Genomic DNA, 21588 nt, shown 5'->3' with positions numbered 1-21588 from the left:
TGGTAGAAGCAAGAGCCTAGGTAAACATCCGAACGTTAAGGAAGGCAGATGCATTAAAAAATAAGGAATCATTGGGACTGGTGCTGTGGCACAGCAAGTTATGCCACCACTTGCAATGCCAGCCTTGACATCCCATATGGATGCCAGTTCAAGTCAGAGTTGCTCCATTTCTCATTCAACTCCCTAATAATGAACCTCAGAAAGATGGTCCAAGTGCTTAGGCCACTGCTACCCAAGGACTAGACCCAGATAAAGTTCCTGGCTCCTGGCTTTGGCCCAGCTCTGCCCAGGCTATTGTGGCCATTTGGGGAATGAACCAGTAGATGGACGATTTTCTTTCTTTCTCTCTCTCTCTCTCTCTCTCTCTCTCTCTAAACCTGTATTTGAATGAGTAAGTCTTTGAAAAAATAAAATAAAGACTCATAGATAATCATATACAAAGCAATGATAAAGAATGAGAGATGAAGGCAAAAAAGTGAAGAGAGGCCAGCAGCTGTGTGAGCTACTAGAGATGAGAATACTTGAATTAGCTACATACAGGTTAATATTCTAGATAACATAATTGAATAAAACTGTTCTGGGAAAAGTCTTAGGTTAAAAAGCAGAAAGAGTTAAAAGTACATTGAATCTGGGAAAACTTTTTTTGTTGTTGTTATAACAACTCAGCAAGATAAAATCTGATTTACTGTTGGACATCAAACCAACCAAAATATATAAATAAACAGCAATTTCATATATAAGAAAAGCAAAAAAAAAAAAAGAAGCCTTTTATCTTTGGCCTTTTTAAGTGTCTCCTGCAAACCAACTACTTATAGTACAGCTAAGTATATACACAAAAAATGTTACTGGAATGCTTGGAATAAGATTTATGTTGTTGTTGTTGTTGTTGCTTTTTTAAAATAAGGTGTTTTTATTTCCTTTTGAGATTATAATGAATGTGGTCATCCACAAGTAAAGTCAGAAGTAGGATAGGGAATTCTCTCAAGTTTGGTTTGGCCATCCCAAGATCAATAAAAACGGCTGACCCCTCCAGTAATATGTACAAAAATATAAAATGTAAATTAAAAAATACAGATTTTCCTTTTGGAAGTACTTTTAAGAAAAAAAAGCAGGGCCTGGAAGTTCTGGTTTGTTTTTCTGCCCTTATTGGAAAGTCATGTTGTGATTTGGGTTGGGTAGTGGAGAGCACAGGTGGAGGGCAGCTTCCCTACTGTAAGGTGGCCACATCTAGATTCAGGATGGGATGTGAAGAGTGAATAGGTCATTGCAATGTTTTTTTTTTGTTTGTTTGTTTGTTTGTTTTGTTTTGTTTTTAGTGTTTAAAATTTCCTTCTTTAGCTGTCTAGTCATCCTCACCAGTCTTCTGCTTCTCAGTGTCAATCACTTACGCTTAAGAAGAGAAAAGATAAAGAACAAACAGAGTGGAAACTGATAAAGCATGCAAAGACAAAGAACCAGGGAAGAGGAGTTGGTGTCAAGAGGAAGTAATTCTAAGATACCAAACAGGGCAGATAAACGTAACAGTTCTAGGATGTTAAACAGGGCACCCACATAACATACACAGTATAAAGAGTGCAGGGCAAAGTGTAGGAACATAAATATGGGTAAATATAACGATGTATTTCATCACTACTTCACTTGTTTGAATCACTTCCTAATCAAACTATACAAAAGTTTAAAAGAAATGTTGAGTTGGAACTTTCATGCAATGGAACTATAGGTAGCTAATTTCAATCAAACTTGTTATTGCTAGGAGTCACAAAACTAAAGCTACTTGGTACTCTTGAAGGCTGGACACTCTTCAGAGGCTGGGCAGCTCTATTTTGTTAGCTGGTATTCAGCCCCCTAATCTGCCTGTCTATTTCTCTACAATGAAGGAAAAATTGGTTCTAGATTTCTGTTCCAAGAACCTGATTTTCTACTCTATTTGCTTTGAAACAAACCATGAAAAGACAAAGGAAATTTTAAATGGAAGGGACATCGCGGGCCATTGGCAACAGTCTCCTCATCTTCATATTTTGGAAACGAAGGCTTGGAGATAATAGTTGGGTTATGCAAAGTTACACAGCTTTTATAAAAAGAAAGAAGTTTTTCACAAATAAACTAGTGTTTTTCATGATCTTGTACAACACTTTGCCATCACAGCTTCTTCTGAGCAAATGAAAGGCCCTTTTTCCTCTTATCAAAATTTAAATATTAAAATACAACCAATTATCAAATTAGGATCCTCCAGGTTTATAACCTGCCCTCTGCCAGACATTCTAATGAAAACTGTACATAATACAGTTTTAAAGGAAATTATGCTCCTGTAAGCCTTCTATAAAAAATTAAAACATCTTTAAAAGAACATAAAATAAAGACTGTGCTCTTTCATTTTTCTATACGTAAATCTATACGTAAAATCTTATTTACCAAATCACATTCAGAACTGGATTAATCCTTATAAACACTTACACATGATTAGTTCAAAACTTTCATGTCAGCCTTTTTTCATAACTAGATAACTGTAATACCAACACATTTTTGGGAAACAAAGTTCAAACGTCACCAAAACATTATCACAGACTAGTTTTCATTTTTTCAACATATGCACATGTGGATGTTTTTATTCACATAATATGATATAACTAAAGTGTACTTATGGCCAGATAGAGAAATTGTATTTAATAGCCATTACTTAACACAATGGTCAATCTAATAACTATCAATAATTAATAATTATAATTATCAATCTAATAATTAGAAATTTTACAAAAATACCATAAATACAAATTTGTCTGTGGTGATACTGCTTAAAATATTGTTTATAATCCATACATAATTTTATGATACATAAATTATGAATTTCTAGTTTCTAAAAAGATCTCGATATAATAAAAGTGATAATATTTAACTAGCTCTGAGTATTTAACATGTTCCCTTCATGGTATTATGTTCTTAATGAACCTTATACAACTTGGTAGCCTTTGCTGAGCATTTCCTCAAGGAACTCCAGGCTCTGTGAGAAAGGCAGCATCTTGAGCCTCATATGGTCATAACGGATCTAAGTCATGCATTTTAATAATCACCATTCCAGTGATTCATATGCACATTTTACACAACAAGGAACTGAGGCACAGGAACATGGAGGTTCTTTCTTTCTCCTAGAGAGTCAGTCCATGCAGCTGGCATTACCAGTAGCCCACTGAATGGCCAACATCCTCCTCCTTTCCATAAAAACCTCAGTTCCATTTAACTCATAAATACTCCCAACCCCTGGTACAATGCTCATTTTCCCAGGTGCCCTCTGGGTTGGAAAAGTCTATGAGTCAGCTGCATGTGATGGGGAGGTTTATTTCTCTGATGAAAGTCCCAGACAGAGCTGACAACATTCCTTCCTGTCACTCCAGCCATAAGCATGGATGGTAACAGCTGGAACCACAGCAGTCATTTTGAGATTAAGAGGTGACACGCATAATGACAGAGAAAAACACTAAGGAAGAGGACAGGAGAGCAAAATCATCTGTGTTCTTATGCTGCCATTGAAGGACTCAATGCAGGAACCCTCTACTTCTAGACTTCTTGTTTGAGAAAAACACTGACCCCACTGGAGACTGTTGCTTCAGTTTTCTGATGCAGGCAAACACATCGTCTGCCACTGCAGGCTTCCCTGGTCATCTTCTTCCATCTGTGTTTGACTCTCTTATTCCAATGCCATGGAACAAAATTTCCTTTGTTTCTAATTGACATTAAGTATGAAGTATAAAAAGACACTTGAGATTAGTGTATCTTCTTTTCCTGTCTCAGTAGTGTGTAAGTGTCACTCCACCTTCTCTAAGTGGGTGGGGAAAAGTACATAGCTAGAAGACCACAAAACAGTTCCCTGAAAGGAGAGAATTTGATGCAGAGACATCTGCTTTCCACCCCACTAACTTTCATATTCACTCACTAAAACACACACCTGCCTACTTTCCTTATCTGCTGATAAGTTTTGCTTAATATCCCAGCTGTTCCAAAACAGTGACAACAACGGGAGAAATTGCAGCTGCCCTCTGCAACCTGTGGCAGTCAGATGTCTTAGAGTGAGATGCCCATATTAGAAACCATCACCCAAACTGACAACCACCAAATTGGGTGTCGTGACAGCTAAAGGAGAATGACAAAGGCAGGCAGCACGGGTTCAACAAGTAGCTAAATGTAAATGTCTACACTGTGAGTCAGCAACTGAATCCTAAGGGACATTTCACCATCCCTGTATTTCATAGGCCCTAATGTAAACCCTAAATGACTCCCCTTTGATAAAGCTGTGAGTAATGTCATTGGTTTTCTGGCAACAAAAATATCCCAAAGAGTCCTCCATATCATCTGAGAGGCTTGAAGGAATGAAAGTTAAGAAATCACTCTGCTGAAGCAACATTCTCACTACTGCACCTGCGTCACTCTTTCCTTTAACTCGTAAGACATCATTATTCTTCAACATCATTATATGTTATAACAAGTCAATATTGATATGTAATCTATTTTAAATGGTGACATAAATTAATATAAGCATACATTAATATAATTCTAGATACAGTTCTCTTGTTAGCTATCTTGGATCACATAATTCTGTGACTTCTAATAAAGTAAAGGCTGCTAGGAATGATAAAGAATACTGGAGGAAAACATACGGGAAATACTGCAAGACACTGGCATAGGCGAGGGCTTCTTAGATAAGACCATAGAAACAAGCAATAAAGGCAAAAATAGACAAAGGGGATTAAATCAATGTAAGAAGCTTCTGTACAGCAAAAGAAACACTTAAGAAAGAGGCAAGTGACAGGATTAATATCCAGGATATATAAGGAGTCAAGAAACTCAACAACGAAACAAGTAATCCAGTTAAGAAATGGGATAGGGATATGAGCAGGCATTTTTCAAAGGATGAAAAACAAATGGCCAACAGACATGAAAATATCCTCAGTATCACTAGCCATCAGGAAAATGAAAATCAGAACCACAATGAGGTTTCACCTCACCCCAGTTAGAATGGCTGTCAACCAAAAATCAAAAAATAACAATTGCTGGTGAGGATATAGGGAAATAGGTACTCTGATACGCTGCTGATGGGAATGTAAACTAGTACGACCATTATGAAAGACAGTACAGCAGTTCCTCAGTAATCTAAAAATAGATCAACCCCATGACCCAGCCATTCCACTCTTCGGAATTTACCCAAAGGAAAGGAAATCAGTGCATGACACTCTTGTTTACAGCAGCTCAACTCACAATAGGATAAAGGAATTGTGGTATATATACACAATGGAATACTATTAACCGTAAAAAAGAATGAAATCCTGTTTGATGCAACTAGAGACCATTATGTTTACTGAAATAAGCCAATGCCCAAAACACAAATATGTTTTCCCTGATTTGCCAAAACAAATATACACAGTTAAAAAAGTAATGTATATGAGCAAAATTGACATTTTGAGATTTGATTATTATTCTAGTTCTCATCCATACTCTTGAGGAACAGTGGTTTTTCTACTTAATACTTGTTAAATTCTTTATTTAGTGAAGAGTTAAGCTTGTTGTTAATAAGAATACTGAAAGTATGTTATTGTAAAAACTTAAAGAAAAATAAGAAAGGAAACAGAAGATATAAAACTGTTTATATGAAATAAAAATTGTTATTGCAAAAATTTAAAAAAAGAAAGCAAAAAAGGAGGGAGTTTTGAGGGAGGGAGAAAGGGAGGAAACTATGGTAATCGTCTTAGAGCTGTATCCATGAGACATATGAATCTGTCCTCTTTATATTAATATTTTTGAAAAAAGAAAAGTTGGTTTTAATTGTCATGGACTTTATTATTCTCTTGTAATACCTAAATGACTATACCTTAGCAGTAGCTGTTCACTCACTTCCATCCTTTTATAACATTCTCACCACCTAGGCCCACTCCATTTATTCTGTTACAATTCTGAAGTTTCTCCTATTCTAACATCTACTGGACAATTCTTTTGCTATTCTCCCAATCATCGCTTCCACATGTTTTGCTTCAATGATTGCGCTGACATGCCTTACATAACTAATTAAATGTATTCTCCATATTTCCTACTATCCAGCCTGAACACTGCCCTTGAAATTCCATTTTCTGTTAATTAAGACTTCCTCTCTCTTGGTATCCAGATTTTAATTTTCCTTGTAAACTTGGCTGATACTTTAGTCCACTATTTTTATTCTTGAGAATTTGAACAGTTTGTCTATATAGTCATGGTAAAAATGAATTTGTTCCATTAACTCTAATTCTCGGATAACTTACTTAATTCTTTTTTTTCTTTTTTAACTTTTATTTAGTAAATATAATTTCCAAAGTACAGTTTATGAATTACAATGGCTCCCCCCCAATAACTTCCCTCCCACCTGCATCCCTCCCATCTCCCGCTCCCTCTCCCATTCCATTCACATCAAGATTCATTTTCAATTATCTTTATATACAGAAGATTGATTTGGTATGTATTAAGTAAAGATTTCATCAATTAGCACCCATAGAGAAACATAAAGTTTAAAATACTGTTTGGGTACTAGTTATAGCATTACTTCACATTGGACAACACATTAAGGACAGGGATCCCACATGAGGAGTTAAGTGCATAGTGACTCCTGTTGTTGACTTAACAATTTGACACTCTTGTTTATGGCATCAGAAATCTCCCTAGGCTCTTGTCATGAGTTTCCAAGGCTATGCAAGCCTCTTGAGTTCGCTGACTTTGATCTTATTTTGACAGGGTCATAGTCAAAGTGGAAGTTCTCTCCTCCCTTCAGGGAAGGGTACCTCCTTCTTTGATGACCCGTTCTTTCCACTGGGATCTCACTCACTTGCAGAGATCTTTCATTTAGGTTTTGTGGGTTTTTTTTGTTTGTTTGTTTGTTTGCTTGCTTGTTTGTTTGTTTTGCCAGAGTGTCTTGGCTTCCTATGCCTAAAATACTCACATGGGCTCTTCAGCCAGATCCGAATGCCTTAAGGGCTGAATTTGAACAATTTGTCTATATAGTCATGGTTAAAATGAATTTGTTCCATTAACTCTAATTCTCTGGTAACTTGCTTAATTCTAACACAACAACTTCTTAAAAAAACATATAACTAAAAATAATTGGGACTTCCAACCCAAAGATGTGAGTAGTAACTCAGCATATTTTGCTTCATAATCTAAAATCTTCTCATGAGTAATTAAGAGCAAACAGGAAGATTTTATCTTTTTCTAAGATTCTCCTATGATATCTGTCCCCCTTCTCTAAGCTATTCCTCCAATTCAAGGCGGCTGCAGTTCTCTTCTGCCCTAGTAAGCTTTTAATACACATCACTGTAAAAGCATCAGATCCTTTTACCTTCTTAATGGAAGCAATCTACCCCACCTTATACTTACTAAAATACTTTAGATATCACAACAACAACAACAAAGAACTAAATAATGGATTTTGAAATGGAATTATGGGTTATTTATAATGTTTATCCTTTATTCAACCTTTCTTATTCTTGTGATGCACTGTGCTCATAGGTAAAATTCAATTGTTCTACTGATGACACAATTATCCTGAAATATTCATGAATACTATATGGCTTTTCTAATCCTGTCCACAAGACAATGTAAAATAGAATTATCTAATTTTAATATATGTATTTCTATTCTTAATAGTGACATAATTGAACATATTTATGGATTATAGTGTGATATTTCAGTATACATATACAATTTGTAACAATATGATTAAAGTAATCAGTATATCTATAACCTCATACATTTATGATTTCTTAGTTTCAGAACATTGAGAATCCTCTCTATTAGCTATTTTAACATACATAATTAATTCTTTTTGATCACTTATCCTAATATGCTATGAAACATTAGAATTAATTTTTTCTATCCAACTACATTCTGTACACATTAACAATCCTCTCCCCATTTCCCCCCCCCCATCTTTTCAGCCTCTAATAAGCACTATTCTACTCTCTACTTCATGAAATCAACTTTTTCAGCATTCACATTTAAGTGGGAACATAAGGTGATAGTCTTTCTGTGCCTGACTTATTTCACTTAGCATAATGTCTCCTAGGCGCCTTACATGTTGCTGCAAATGACAGAATTTTATTACTGATTATGGCTGAATATTATCCCATTATGTATATGTAACCACATTTTCTTTTTCTTTTTTTTTTTATTTGACAGGTAGAGTTATAGACAGTGAGAGAGAGACAGAGAGAAAGGTCTTCCTTCTGTTGGTTCACTCCCCAAATGGCCACTATGGCTGGCGCTGCGCCGATAGGAATCCAGGAGCTGGGTGCTTTCTCCTGGTCGCCCATGCAGGTGCAGGGGCCCAAGCACTTGGGCCATCCTCCACTGCCCTCCCAGGCCACAGCAGAGAGCTGGACTGGAAGAGGAGCAACTGGGACTAGAACCTGGCGTTCATATGGGATGCCGGCACCGCAGGCGGAGGATTAACCAAGTGAGCCATGGCGCCGGCCAACCACATTTTCTTTATCGATTCACCCATCAATGGAATACCTAGGTTGACTCCATATCATGGCCATTGTGATAAGCATGGGAGTATAGTATCTCTTTCACATACTGATTTCCTTTCTTCTGGATATATGTTCAAAGTGGGACTGCTGGGTCATATGCATTTCCATTTCTAGTTTTTTGAGACACAGTTGGCTGCTAGGTTGAGTAATTTATATTTTCTGGATATAAATCCCCTGTCAGATGAATAGCTTGCAAATATCCACCCCCCTTCCATTTGTAGGTTGTCCCTACACTGTTGAAATTTCCTTTTTGGTGCAGCACCTTCATGAAGACTGCTTTTAACATAAGTACCCTCAACTCCCTGCTGCAACACAGAAAGGTACATCTCTCTGGGTGTTGCATTGTCCTGTAGATATTATCCTCAATGACAATAAATAGACCAGAAATCACTCTTCTTTTTCTGAGAGAAGACTTACAATGAAATTAAAGAAATTTTAGGAGATTCTGCATTATTTTTGAGTAAGGAGGAAAAGAAGAAACCAATATATAGAACACACAAGACTGCCAAAATATGGAATGATATGAATTTCGGTGAAGACTAGGATTTGTTCATCATGGTATTTCTAGCATTTAAAGTAACACTCAGCAAATTCTTAGCCCTAGTAAAAAAGAGTTGAATGAATGAACTATACTTACAGCTGTAGAACTTGTTTTAACTGCAGTTTTATGGTGCAAGCAAAAGTGATTTCTTCTCTAAATTTCATGAAATAGCATGCTTTTGTAATGGAACATGTGCTGTACTACTTTGAGTTCTTTTTAGAATGACAATATATATGCCATATCCGTCCTCCAGGGACTTCAACCCCTGGAAGACCAATACTATACCTTCTGCAACTTTATATCCTTCAGAGTGCCTGGCACATGATATACCTTCAAATACACATGTGTTAAGGAACAAAATGCTGTAATAATTTCATTTGACTCTCCATGTTAACACATTGAAAAGTAATGAATTGCTGAGTGGCCAAGCTGTTCATTTGGCTATTTCCACTACCATTATAGATTCCTATAATACGACTGAGCTCCAGCCATCAAAAAATAAATAACAGTAAAACAAATGCATCAGTCATGCCTATTGTCCAATTTATCCACTGTACAAGAAGATAAGGGGAAAAAAGAACTTGACACCTGAGCTTAAGTGTTACAGGGGAAATAATACTGTGATGCATGCCTGTGCCTGAGAAGATTTTTTTTTAATCTCTTAAAATTATGACTGAGGGCAACACCTATTTAGCAGTGATGGCTGAAAGAACAAGCTGATATTAACTAAAAATTTATTAAAGCAAAAGCAAAGCCCTATTGTTTGTTCATTAAAAGATGAGTAATGGGCCGGCACCGTGGCTCAACAGGCTAATCCTCCGCCTTGCGGCGCCAGCACACCGGGTTCTAGTCCCGGTCGGGGTGCCGGATTCTGTCCCAGTTGCCCCTCTTCCAGGTCAGCTCTCTGCTGTGGCCAGGGAGTGCAGTGGAGGATGGCCCAAGTGCTTGGGCCCTGCACCCCATGGGAGACCAGGAGAAGCACCTGGCTCCTGCCTTCAGATCAGCTCGGTGCACCGGCCGCAGCACGCCTGCCATGGCAGCCATTGGAGGGTGAACCAACGGCAAAGGAAGATCTTTCTCTCTGTCTCTCTCTCTCTCTCTCTCACTGTCCACACTGCCTGTCAAACAAACAAACAAACAAAAAAAGATGAGTAGTGTTTTCTGCTGCACACACTTCAGTGGTATTACTTTGAATTTTGCAAAATCCATTGGATCCAATGTATACCAGTGCTGTCACCATTTTAGTCTGATTTACATATCTAGTTAAAACAACAAACTAAGAAAAAGTTCTGTAGAACTATCTTACTCTCAGCATTTCTAGAGAAGCCTGCCTTAGAATCATGCTGCAACTGGCAATGGGAAAGCAGCACAGAATGTTGGTAAGGGTGCTCAGAAACGCTAAGACGCTTGTTAGTCATGCCTGGAAATGTTAAAAAGAACCCAAAAACCTGTGCATAGCATGACCTTGTTTCTAGTTCAGCCTAGCTTGAGCTATGATGTAGCCCATCAGTATTCTATTCCCACAGCAGATGGACAGACGTAGGAGGGCCCTGAACAAAACTGAAGGAACTGACTTTGAAAGCTGTGCCCAGGGACGCCAGGCTTCCCAGTGGCATCCCACTTCAGGCAGCCAGTACCTTTCTGCTTTCTATGTTTTATGCTGCCCACAACATAATTTTTGAATAAATAAGAAAGGACAAATGATATCAATCATTTATACTTTTATCAACAACTATTTACACATTGATGGGAAATGACCCCAATTTATTTCCACTTACTCTTTCATGAAATCATCAAATGCAATGTTCCCTGTGACCTTTAGGTAGACTCAAGTGGGCGGATCTGGTGCAGAGCAAGAAAAAGGCTCTGAAATCTTCTTATGTCTCAGGCTTATTCTGAAGGTTATCCTTCTCTAAGTACTTAGTAGACCCCAGGAGTCTGAGTCAGAAGGGAGATGCAATTCTCAGCCATCTCATGACTGCAGGAGCATCAGCCCAATTTGACTGCTTGAATGAGGAAGGGGACGTCAAACACCCCAGCTTTCAAAGCAGAAGCCCAGCATCTGGATTTTACCCTGGCTCTTTCTGAGACCTAACTACTAAACATCTCAGCTTGCCCTCACTCTTTCTATTCATTTTGCAAACCCATTTCTTTTATTTTCTCCTGGCCTCTTCGATTCTATGTACTGATATTTCAAATCATTCTCACTGTGTTATCTCCTTAATCTCTCTACTCTTGCCTTAAAAATAAATGGGATGCCATCAAGTGTCAGGAATATAAGGTTGCAAGACCAGAGATTTTGCTTTTCAAGTTTTTTACAACCCAGATTAGGTGGCTGGTCATGATTTCAATTTTATGCTCCTAAAATCACTGTCAATGTCACATAGTGAGCTTTTACTCTGTAAATACAGCTTTGCTCCTATAGGCAAATTCATTGTCATGGACTGTGATGCCAAATTGTTACATGTCATGATAACAATTATGAAAGACAATAAATATGTCATCTTTTTTTGTGATTGGCATGTTTTAAGATTCTACACATATATAAGAGTCCACAAAATGAACTGAAAGAACAAGAATCACAGTAACATCCCTTTTCTTTCAAACTGCATTGTGTGTTCTCTCAATATACCATTTTTTTAGAAATCACAGTGTTATAAATTAAATATAATACTGGGCTAGGTCTTCTATTGCATTAAAGGTAGAAGCAGCTTTACATCCAAAAATAATGTTAATAATACATGCATTCATTAATTTCCTTCTCTGCCTAGAACTATCCAACCAATTTAGACATAAAAAATAAGATAAATTCCTAACAAACCAATAAGTCACATGATTTTAGCTCCATTTTACAAAGAAAGAAATTGAAGCAAGGATTGGTTGACTAGTATACTAAAAAGTATGAAGTTCATAAATGAGGGTAAAATAATTCAAAACCAAATCACACAATGATCTTAACCATTACTTTATAAAGCAACCCAATCCTCTTTCAAAGCAGTACTCCCTTACTCTTAAGTTTCAGTGAGATCAGATTTTTCTGTATTAATCTTGCCCACTGAATAGGCTATATTTTACTTTTATAAACTTGAGTAATAAAATTCATAGACACATATTGTCATACTCTCTTTACAGCTTGAGGGTAAATATCCAAATATGATATTGGATACTTATCCTCCAACCCTAAGTCTATGATCTGACCTCATATTTTTCATGTCTTTATGCATAAAGCTCTTCAATACTTCAGAATATAAAACAAGAACATTAGGGAAAATAGCATTTATCTTGACAACATCCTTGAAACAGCTTTTCAAAACACAGTTAAACATGGTAGTCAATCTTTATTTTCCAGGCTGAATCTATAATTTAGATACCAAAGCTTGTCATTTCTAGTAGTTGTCAATTTTGAGCACTGTAGATGTTAGCATCATAAATATATGATGCCTATGTACACATTCACTTTTCCAATGTCCCTATACAATTGATCCAAAAATAAAGTGTGCCTTCTTTTAGCCAATTAACAACCTGAATGCCTCTGATGGAACATAAAAAATCATGAGTAGCAACCCGAGCTTTTAGCCCTAGGGAATAAAATGAAGACAAAAGGAAAACTTGATTCAATTATTAGTTCTAGGTAAGCTAAATGTATCATTTTAGTACATAAGATTTCAAGGCAGTCCTAGCTTCAGTTTCCAATATCACAAAGAAGAAATCCCCCAAATGCATCCTATTAGCCTTCCAACATTTTCTTGATATGTTTTTAAATAATGCTACCTTTAAGATGACATTCTCCTTAAAGAACACTTGATGTACTCATTATAACAGTAAAATCTATCAATTGTAGATTACACTATGCCTTTATAATATTTTTAATCTACTTGAGCCACAAAGTATCTTTAGGAGACAGAAACAGTATAAGTAGAGAATTTCCTCTCATTTTACAGATAAGTAAGTTAATTCACAGATGGGACAATGAATTACCCCAAATCACAGTTAACTTACCATAGAATCACAGCTAATGTAAGTCAAGAATTTCAGTAATTGATATAATAATTGTTTCAATTCACTCAGAACTCTATTTAAAATATGCTGGTATTAAGTGTGAAAGGTTAGTGTAGTAATTAAATGATAATTGTTACATTAAGTTTAAGGATCAGGTAAGTTATACAGTTTATTCATTTCATGGCAACACACTTACATATTAAATTTAATTCATAAAATTAAAATTCACTCAAGAAATACTTAATTGCCTACTTACTACATGCCAGTCACTGTTCTAGATGTTTGGGATGGATGTATCATTGAACGAAGCAATTTAAAAAAGCAAAAATCCATGACCTCCTAAATCCTACATTCTACCACACAAGGCAAAAGTAAGCAATTAACACAATGGTAATAATAACTGCATATTAAAAGATAAGTATTGGGGCTAGCATCCTGTCACAGCAGGTTAAGCCACTGCCAGCGACACAGGCATTTCATATTCACATGCTTGGAGTCTTAGTTGTTCCACATCCAGTCCAGAATCCTATTAATGTACCTAGGAAGGTAGCAGAAGATTGATCAAGTGTTTGAGCCCCTGCAATCCACATGGGAGACTTGAATGGAGTACCAGGTTCCTGGTTTTGGCCTGGCATGGTCATGGTGGCCACTTAGGGAGTTAACAAACAGATGGACTCTCTCTCTCTGTCTCTCTGTCTCTCTGTCTCTCTTGATCAGAAATCAGGTTTTCTTGGGGGAGGCCAGGTTGTGGAACATGGGATGATTAGAGTAGGCTTCATTGTGTAGGTAAGATCAACGGATGGCCCACGGAAGTGGGAACATTCAAAGTAAAAGTTCCACAGAATATCCTGGTGTGTTCAAGAAATAAGAAGGAAGCGAGTGTGACTAAGGCAGTGTTAGAAAAGAATTATGTGAAGTGAGGTCAAAGAAACAGTGGGGCTGAGACACCCACATGCAACATCAGAGTACATGGATTCAATACACGGCTCCAGCTCCAGATTCCAGCTTCCTGTTAATGAGGACCCTGGGACGTAGCAGGTTATGACTCAAGTAGTTGAGACCCTGCAACCCATGTGCAATACCTGAACTGAGTTCTAAGCTCCTGGCTTTGGCCCTGGCATAGCCAAGTTTGTTAGGGATATTTGAGGAGTACAGCAGCATAGAGTTCTGTTTGTTGGTTTATCTGTCCCTCTTAATTTCAATTAATAAAAATAGATTTTATAAAGTATGAGAAGATATATCTTATAGGACCTTGGAAACTCACATGATAGCTGGCTGTGATTGTGAAAGAATAGGGCACCACTGCTTGGTGTAGGGCATCTGAGTAGCATGATCTGACTTAAAATTTTAAAATAATCTGTTAGTAATCTTTAATACCTTAAAAGTTTATCACTCAATATATTCTATAATCTCTGTCATATGTATGAATTCCAATATACTATCCTTTGCTCAGAGTAAAATATTTTTCCCCTTTTCCAAACAAAATATCAAGGCTCAGAAAGTCTATGTGACTTGTTGAGGGTAAGATATAGGAAGTAGTAGTAGAGCAAGGGGAAAAGAACTTTTTTTTTAATTTATAGTTCAAAACTGATTATTCTTTCCTAAGAATACATTCATATTAAAATTACAAAAGAAAGGCAACAATAATTGAGATTAATTAACATAGTAATCCATCAACAGAAATGTTTACTTTCATGCAGTAAAATTTAATAAAACCTGAACCAGTTTTTCCCATATTACTAATTTCTGGGATATAATTATCCAGGTAATTTCCCCAAACTTTATTTTAACTGATACATGTACATTTAGCTTATTTTGGATTAAAAATTAATCATAATAATAAATTAGATTTGCAACAGTATGCTTAGACTTTTTCAAATCTTTTATTTACATCATTTTCTGACATATTCACTACAAGTCAGTCATTGTGCTAAATTTATTGCATATATCATTATATTTAACATTTATCAAAATTCTATGAATGACATTAGAAGCCCATTGTACAGATGGCAAATATAGATTCAGAGAGGTTATAGTAAAATCATATTACTTATAGGTGCCAGAGCTAAGATCATATCTAAATCTTCAGAATATAAACCTAGGCTCTGTTCACTAAGCCATAATGACCTCCTGTAGAATGATACTCAGCACAAAACCTTAACATTCTTAACTAAAAGGTCAGCTAGCATGAGTGGTCCCACTTTCCAGATGATTAATTGGTCATAGAAAAGTTAATCAAACAATCACATTTATTTTATGGCCACAATATGCAAATCAATATTTAGTCGTTGAAAGCACAGAAGATTTATGATACAATATCTTGCCTCAATGAGCTTACCATCTTATTAAGTTAACGAGAGACACATAAAAATGTAATAAATAACACAAGATGGCACATAGTAAGTCCCAAATGAGATACAGAGCCAACAACTGCTAAAGAAATTCAACAGAGAGAAAACTGAATCTGGGAGCTTCCGTTTAGTTAAGAAAGCTTTTCACTATGGAGGACTGGTGTTAAGAGTGTTTCTACTGGAAAGCATGGCTTAGAACAGAAGGATAAGGAAAAACTCATTCTAGTCATAGCAGACAATGTAACCAAAGGTCAAGAGAGTAGATGGGAATAAATTACCCAGAGCAGATGGACAGATGTATTTGAAGTACAGGATGGAGCAGAGGTGAGGCAAAGACGAAAATGAAATAGGAGAAGTAGAATGTAGAAAACCTTATTATATGAGGAATCTAAGGGAAGTGGGCAGGAATTGGTAATTGTGCATGTTTTGTGTGCTTCTTGTCTTGTGATCTTCTGAAAACCCTCTAAGCTAGAAAAGTGGATATATCATGTCCATTTGAAATGAAAGGGAACATAAATTATCTGTCACAGGCTGAGTTTTGTGTGTGTGGCTGGAGCAGAACTCCAGTCTAGATCTATTGGCGTCCACGGGTTATGTTCCTGCCATGCCTTCTCACTATGGTCTGCCAAAGGCAGTGGGAAACCACTGAAGGCATCGGATCAACAAAACGGAGCATCATGTGAAAAGCTGTGTGAGACTAAAGGAAGATGAATCTTCTTGTGAGATATCAGCATATATTTACTATTAGAGGACTGGAAAGGAAGAGAAAAAGGTTAGAAAGACCATTTAGTATATTGCAATAACCCAGATAACAAAAATTAAGAATCTATGTTTGGCAGCTGGCACAGAGGCATAGTGGGTAAGGCCACTGCCTGCAGTACTGGCATCCCATGTGGGCACCGGTTCAAGTCCCAGCTGCTCCACTTCCAATCCAGTTCTCTGCTATGGCCTGGGAAATCAATAGAAGATGGCCCAAGTGTTTGGCCCCCTCACCTGCATGGGAGACCAGGAAGGTCCTGGCTCCTGGCTTTGTATGGGTGCAGCTCCGACCATTGCAGCCAACTGGGGAATAAAACAGCGGATGAAAGACCTCTCTCTCTCTCTCCCTCTCTCTCTCTCTGTCCCTGCCTCTTCTTTTCTCTCTGTGTAACTCTGACTTTAAAATAAATAAATAAATACATGCATGCATGGATGGATGGATGGATGGATGGATGTTTGAATGTGAACAAGGGAAATAGAGTTTGTACAAGATACCAAAGAATTCAATGGCAATATACAAGTCTTGAAACAGGTAGTTTCCACTATAAAATATCCCTAAAAATTCAAAGAAAACAAAATCCCAGGTCTAGGTTGAATACTTTAAGACTTTTTGATGGCACATAATTTATTTAAAATAATAAAATCTGTAGCCTTAGTGCAGTCTACCTCTATGATCACGTTCATGAATTACAAGAGGCTTATGCACGGCAAAATTCTCTCATATGAGTTTGGCAATAGCTCATTGCCACATAGAAGCTAACAGGGTCAGCACTGCCTTTCGTTCTTGCTCACTAGACAAATAAATACGGATAAGATATGCTTTCCTTTTTATTTTTCCTCTTAGGAAGTAAGTGTATATTAAAAACTGAATTCTCCCTTAGGGACAAAACATGTCACAGCTGTAAACATTGTTCCACTTGAGACTTCTCTTGAAATGCAAGATACCATTCAGGGATCAAAGCCAAACAGTTAATAGTAATTAAATAGCATATTACCTACATCAGGTTGGGTCTCTTCTTTTTTTCTTATCCTATGAACAATCCAAACCATGCAACTGCCAACACTAACTATATAAAGTGAATTTTTATATTTTCTCAAAAGCATGATTTACATAAATATTCAGGCATTTATTTAATACAAAACTTTTAAGAAAATTGATACTTAAAGTTCCCAAATCTGGAAATAGACAGGGTAATTGTATAAATCTTGATTAGTGTGAAATGTTCAAGTAATTTGCTTTGATTTTAAATTAACTGTTAAACTAAACATCTTACTAATTATGAAGCTATACATATTAAATGATCACATGAACGTTTAATAATTATTAAGATGCACAGTCATATATATATTGAATGTGAGTATGTGCGTGTGTACATGTAACCTCGTTAGAATGGAAGAACACAATATTTTGACTAAGAATACCTTCAGGATTTACATACCTACCCTACATTCACCTAACTCCTATATCATCTCCGTATACTAAATGACAATTAAAATGTAACATATTAACCAAGCCTAACTTTTTAATCTTCACAGGTAAAATAGATTTATTTTCTGAGCTGAAGATTAATATTCAAAATTGAAATCAAACTCCGCCATCAACTAAGCATTTAGGCTTAACACATATCTAACATATCTTTGAAAGTTTCAAGAATGTCAACCTTGCACTATATTTCAGAAATATCATATGCAGGTGTAAAAAATATCATTATAAAATCTTAAAAAGTATATTTATTGAATATACAGCATAGTATTCTTTCACTTGTTTATGTTCTTCATTTTTACACATTTGTAATGATATGAAACTAAGTATCTGTAAAACATAAAAATAACCAAAGATACTACACATGCATATCTGTTCAATAATGATATACTTTAACTGACTCTAGGTGTAGAAAAAATTAGAAGAAATTAATTTGAAAATTACTCACACAGAAAGTCTGGGCACCATATCTCATTAGGCACTCTTTAAAGGTATGCTACATACATTGTGTGTGTAGGAAAGGATTCACAGATATTTAATTCATATATATTTCTATTATCTATGATTTTAATACATACCAGTGCATTCATATATAAAATATATTAAAATAGAAATATGATCCTTAACTTTCAAAGCCATTATTTTTCACAAGTTTTAAAAAAAGAAAAACCATTTTTACCTCCCAGTCCTGGTCTAAGCCGATTATCATAACCATCCAGAAGTCTGTCTAGAATTCTTGTAAAGATGGTAATGTTATTTTTAGCCTCATCTTCTTGGATGTTTGCCAGCACCAACCTAAACAGATAATGTTACAAGCTGATATGTATAGATATGTATGTTTAGCAACTGCCAACACACTCTTCTTCCTTAATTCGAAATGTAGGGCTAAGCTATTGGTACCATCGGGATTCCTCTTTATTTTTATACTTTTACAAATATCAGTATCTCTATGGGGAAGGTAACATGCTGCTGACAATGGATATTAAACAGTAAATTCTCACATGCTTGATGTTAAAACTATTTGAGATTCTTTCCATTTAGCATTCTACCTGGGCTGTTTTCCTAAAATCCAGTCCCTAGAATATATTGTGATTGTAGATTATCAAATGCAGACACTATGAAGACTGCTCTTTTTACACTTAGAAAGATAGAATAATCAGAGACTTCTAAAATCATTCTTCAGCTTTTTGAATATTAATTGGAAGATTAATTGCCTCCTTGGAGAAACAAATTTTCTCCATCTCTTTCATAAATGTCTTTCCCTTGTCTTCCTCTCTTTTAAACAGAGAATATTTCCTTACTTTGGATCTACCTCCACCCAATGGCCAAGTGCAATATAGACATCAGGGAAACTCCACTGGCCGTTTGCCAGGCTGCACTGTAACCAGGAGGTGGAGGTGGGCTCTAAAAGCCCCAGCAACACGCACAGCTGCTGGGAACCTTGGAGGCCAGTCCCTCCTCACTGGTCTCACAGAAGACTGAAAAGTGCCTACATAAAGATTAAAGGGCCAGCAGCTAGTTCCTTTTTTTTTTTTTTTTTTTTGTTCCGCAAACAAATTTATCTAAAGAACAAATGGTCTTAAAACATCACCAGAAAAGCTTTACAAACAACAGTTTTGCTCCATTATTTCTCCATCAAAAAGCCTGCCAGAGACCTGATTCTGTGACATCCAGCAATTTGGTGCAGAAACAACTATCTAAACAGAATGTCCTTTTTCACTCCCTCTTTCCCCCTCAGAATGATTCAGAGATTTAAATTACTGGCCCCCAAAAAAGAATCATTTATATAATAGAATAAAAATACTGGCATGAGCATCACTGGTCCAATATAGAACAGAAAACTAGTAGAGATAAATTGTTTAAGCACTGAGGATTTTCAATGATTATTGATTGGTCATAGGCAGATCAAAATCAATGACCATATGCAATCAGATTCTGATCAAGGTGTACTGTGTAAAATACCATTGACAGAGTCCATTGGTATTTAAAGATTACAAGACTTGTAGCTAAAAAGACTCACAATACATAAAAATTGAAAACCAACTTCAAACAAATATTGCTTTTATAGCAGCATAAATAGTAAAACAACTAAAATGAAGATTAACATTTAGAAATTACACAAGTAAATTAGTTCACACCCTCCAGTCTGGAAAGTTTCTACATTATCTCCCTAAGCTAATTTAAAAACCTATCAGTAATATGGTAGTAATATTCTACAGAAATTTTCACTTAAAAGCACTTTTAATCACATCTCATATTTTCTTTCTAAAGTCAATAGTCAGATGTTAAATGACTAGATATTTTTTAATTAAATGTAAGGCTTCATAAATAGGTATCTCCTCAATTTTAGAGAAGATTTCTATACCTTGACCATTACTTGGACAGAACTCAGAAAAAAAAAAAAAGAATTAAACATGTAATAGAGAATTTTCAAAAATGGATAGCACTTTACAAAAAGTTGTAATTTAAATTCTTTAGCAATTCGAAAGTAGTGTTTTAAGGATATTAAGTAAAAGGTGCTCTCTGGTGATAAAAATCAGAAAAGCCTACATCTAAGATGAAGTTGTTGAAATCAATAACAATTTCATTTTTGTACAGCACAGGCAAAAGAAAATAAATTAAATATTTGAAATAAGTACATCTTATGACAGGAATCATTTGAGGATTAAAGAATCTTTAAATTAATAACATGAAAAGTTCATTAATAAATCAAGCTTTTGTTTAATTGTTTGTGACTGTGAAGTTGTATACTATCTCCACCTAGAGGTTTGAGACTCACACATCATTTGGGTTTGCTACGTTGACTGAAGGAGGCAAGACTATTAAGAAAGAAAAGAAAAAAATAAATAAATAAGTTATCATTCAGATTAGGACCTTTCTGTCTAGTTTGAAGGAAAACCTGGCTTCATTACTAAATGTGGATGGTGTTACAAGCAGTTATTACCATGTCAATTCCTTGTAAGAATGTGTCAAAGGCTATTATTTTCTTCAGTGAATCTTGTATACAAAATATTTCTGTTCACTTTTGTATATTTTCACTAAAAACAGAGAGCAGGGAACTTTCTGTAGTGTCTGGCACTTTGTGGTTCACATTCCTGGTACAACCCCTTTTCATCAGAAATAAATCTTCAATTACTACCCCAGATTAACCCTTGCACTGATGGCACTCAAGAGATGCACCTTTACCCTGAGTTTTAAGGAAGGAAATACAGCAAGGGTCTCACCTGGTTGGGTCCCACATCAAGAGAACAAGCAGCAGCCACTGCATGTTGTAGATGTTCAATTTCATCTTCATAGCTGCTCTTTGTAAAGCCAAGGAAAGGGAAGAAAAACAAAATACATTTAACATTTCCTTCAGTTCCAAAATAATGTCATTGTATTAGGAAATCGAAGTTAAAGCTTTGGGGATTACTCCAGGGGTAGGGTCTGATAAAAACGGGTTAGGATTTTTTTTTTTTTTCTTTTTCTTTTTTGACATCAGGATAACCAGGTAATCACACTTCGCTCTGCCAGGAACTTCCCCCAGCCCCATGGTCAGCAAGCACCGTGTAGTGCACACATGGAATAATAATACCCCAGACTCTAAACTGAGAATTGAGCTGGAGAATAGGATATGCTGGAAGGAGGAATGGAAGAGGGGAGGAGAGATGGGTACTTTATGCCCCAACCCCCTGAACCGAGACCACCCCCGCAACCACCGCGGGAAAAGCGAGGGGTAGCCAACCCACTTCTTCAATTATTTTCCTTTACAGTGAATGGCGATCTTCACGTATTCACTGCTTCACGCCCCTCTCCTAACATCCATGGAATGAAATCAAATAAAACAAAAGCCTCCCTGCTTGCCCATCCACGGGTACCCGAGTCCACGTCTTGGGGGCAGCCGGGTTCGGATCCCAAGCTGCGAAATGCCGCGTC

General features: G+C 36.3%; 1 protein-coding gene across 2 annotated transcripts in view; it reads right to left on the bottom strand.

Moving 5' to 3' along the window:
* GABRA2 (gamma-aminobutyric acid type A receptor subunit alpha2) overlaps positions 1-20968 on the bottom strand; it is a 133043-nt gene extending 112075 nt beyond the window's left edge. For both annotated transcript variants that reach the window (XM_062212960.1, XM_062212961.1), the window contains exons 1-2: positions 20898-20968; positions 18353-18468 (exon numbers count right to left, since the gene is read on the bottom strand). In XM_062212960.1, coding sequence (XP_062068944.1) covers positions 18353-18468; positions 20898-20968 — 187 coding nt within the window. The remainder of the gene's footprint in view (positions 1-18352; positions 18469-20897) is intronic.
* Between the last annotated feature and the right edge of the window lie 620 nt (positions 20969-21588).

Source organism: Lepus europaeus, chromosome 16, assembly GCF_033115175.1.
Source record: "Lepus europaeus isolate LE1 chromosome 16, mLepTim1.pri, whole genome shotgun sequence".
NCBI lineage: Eukaryota > Metazoa > Chordata > Mammalia > Lagomorpha > Leporidae > Lepus > Lepus europaeus.
The sequence above is the reverse complement of the archived record's forward strand: the minus strand, read 5'-3'. Positions and strand labels throughout refer to the sequence as shown.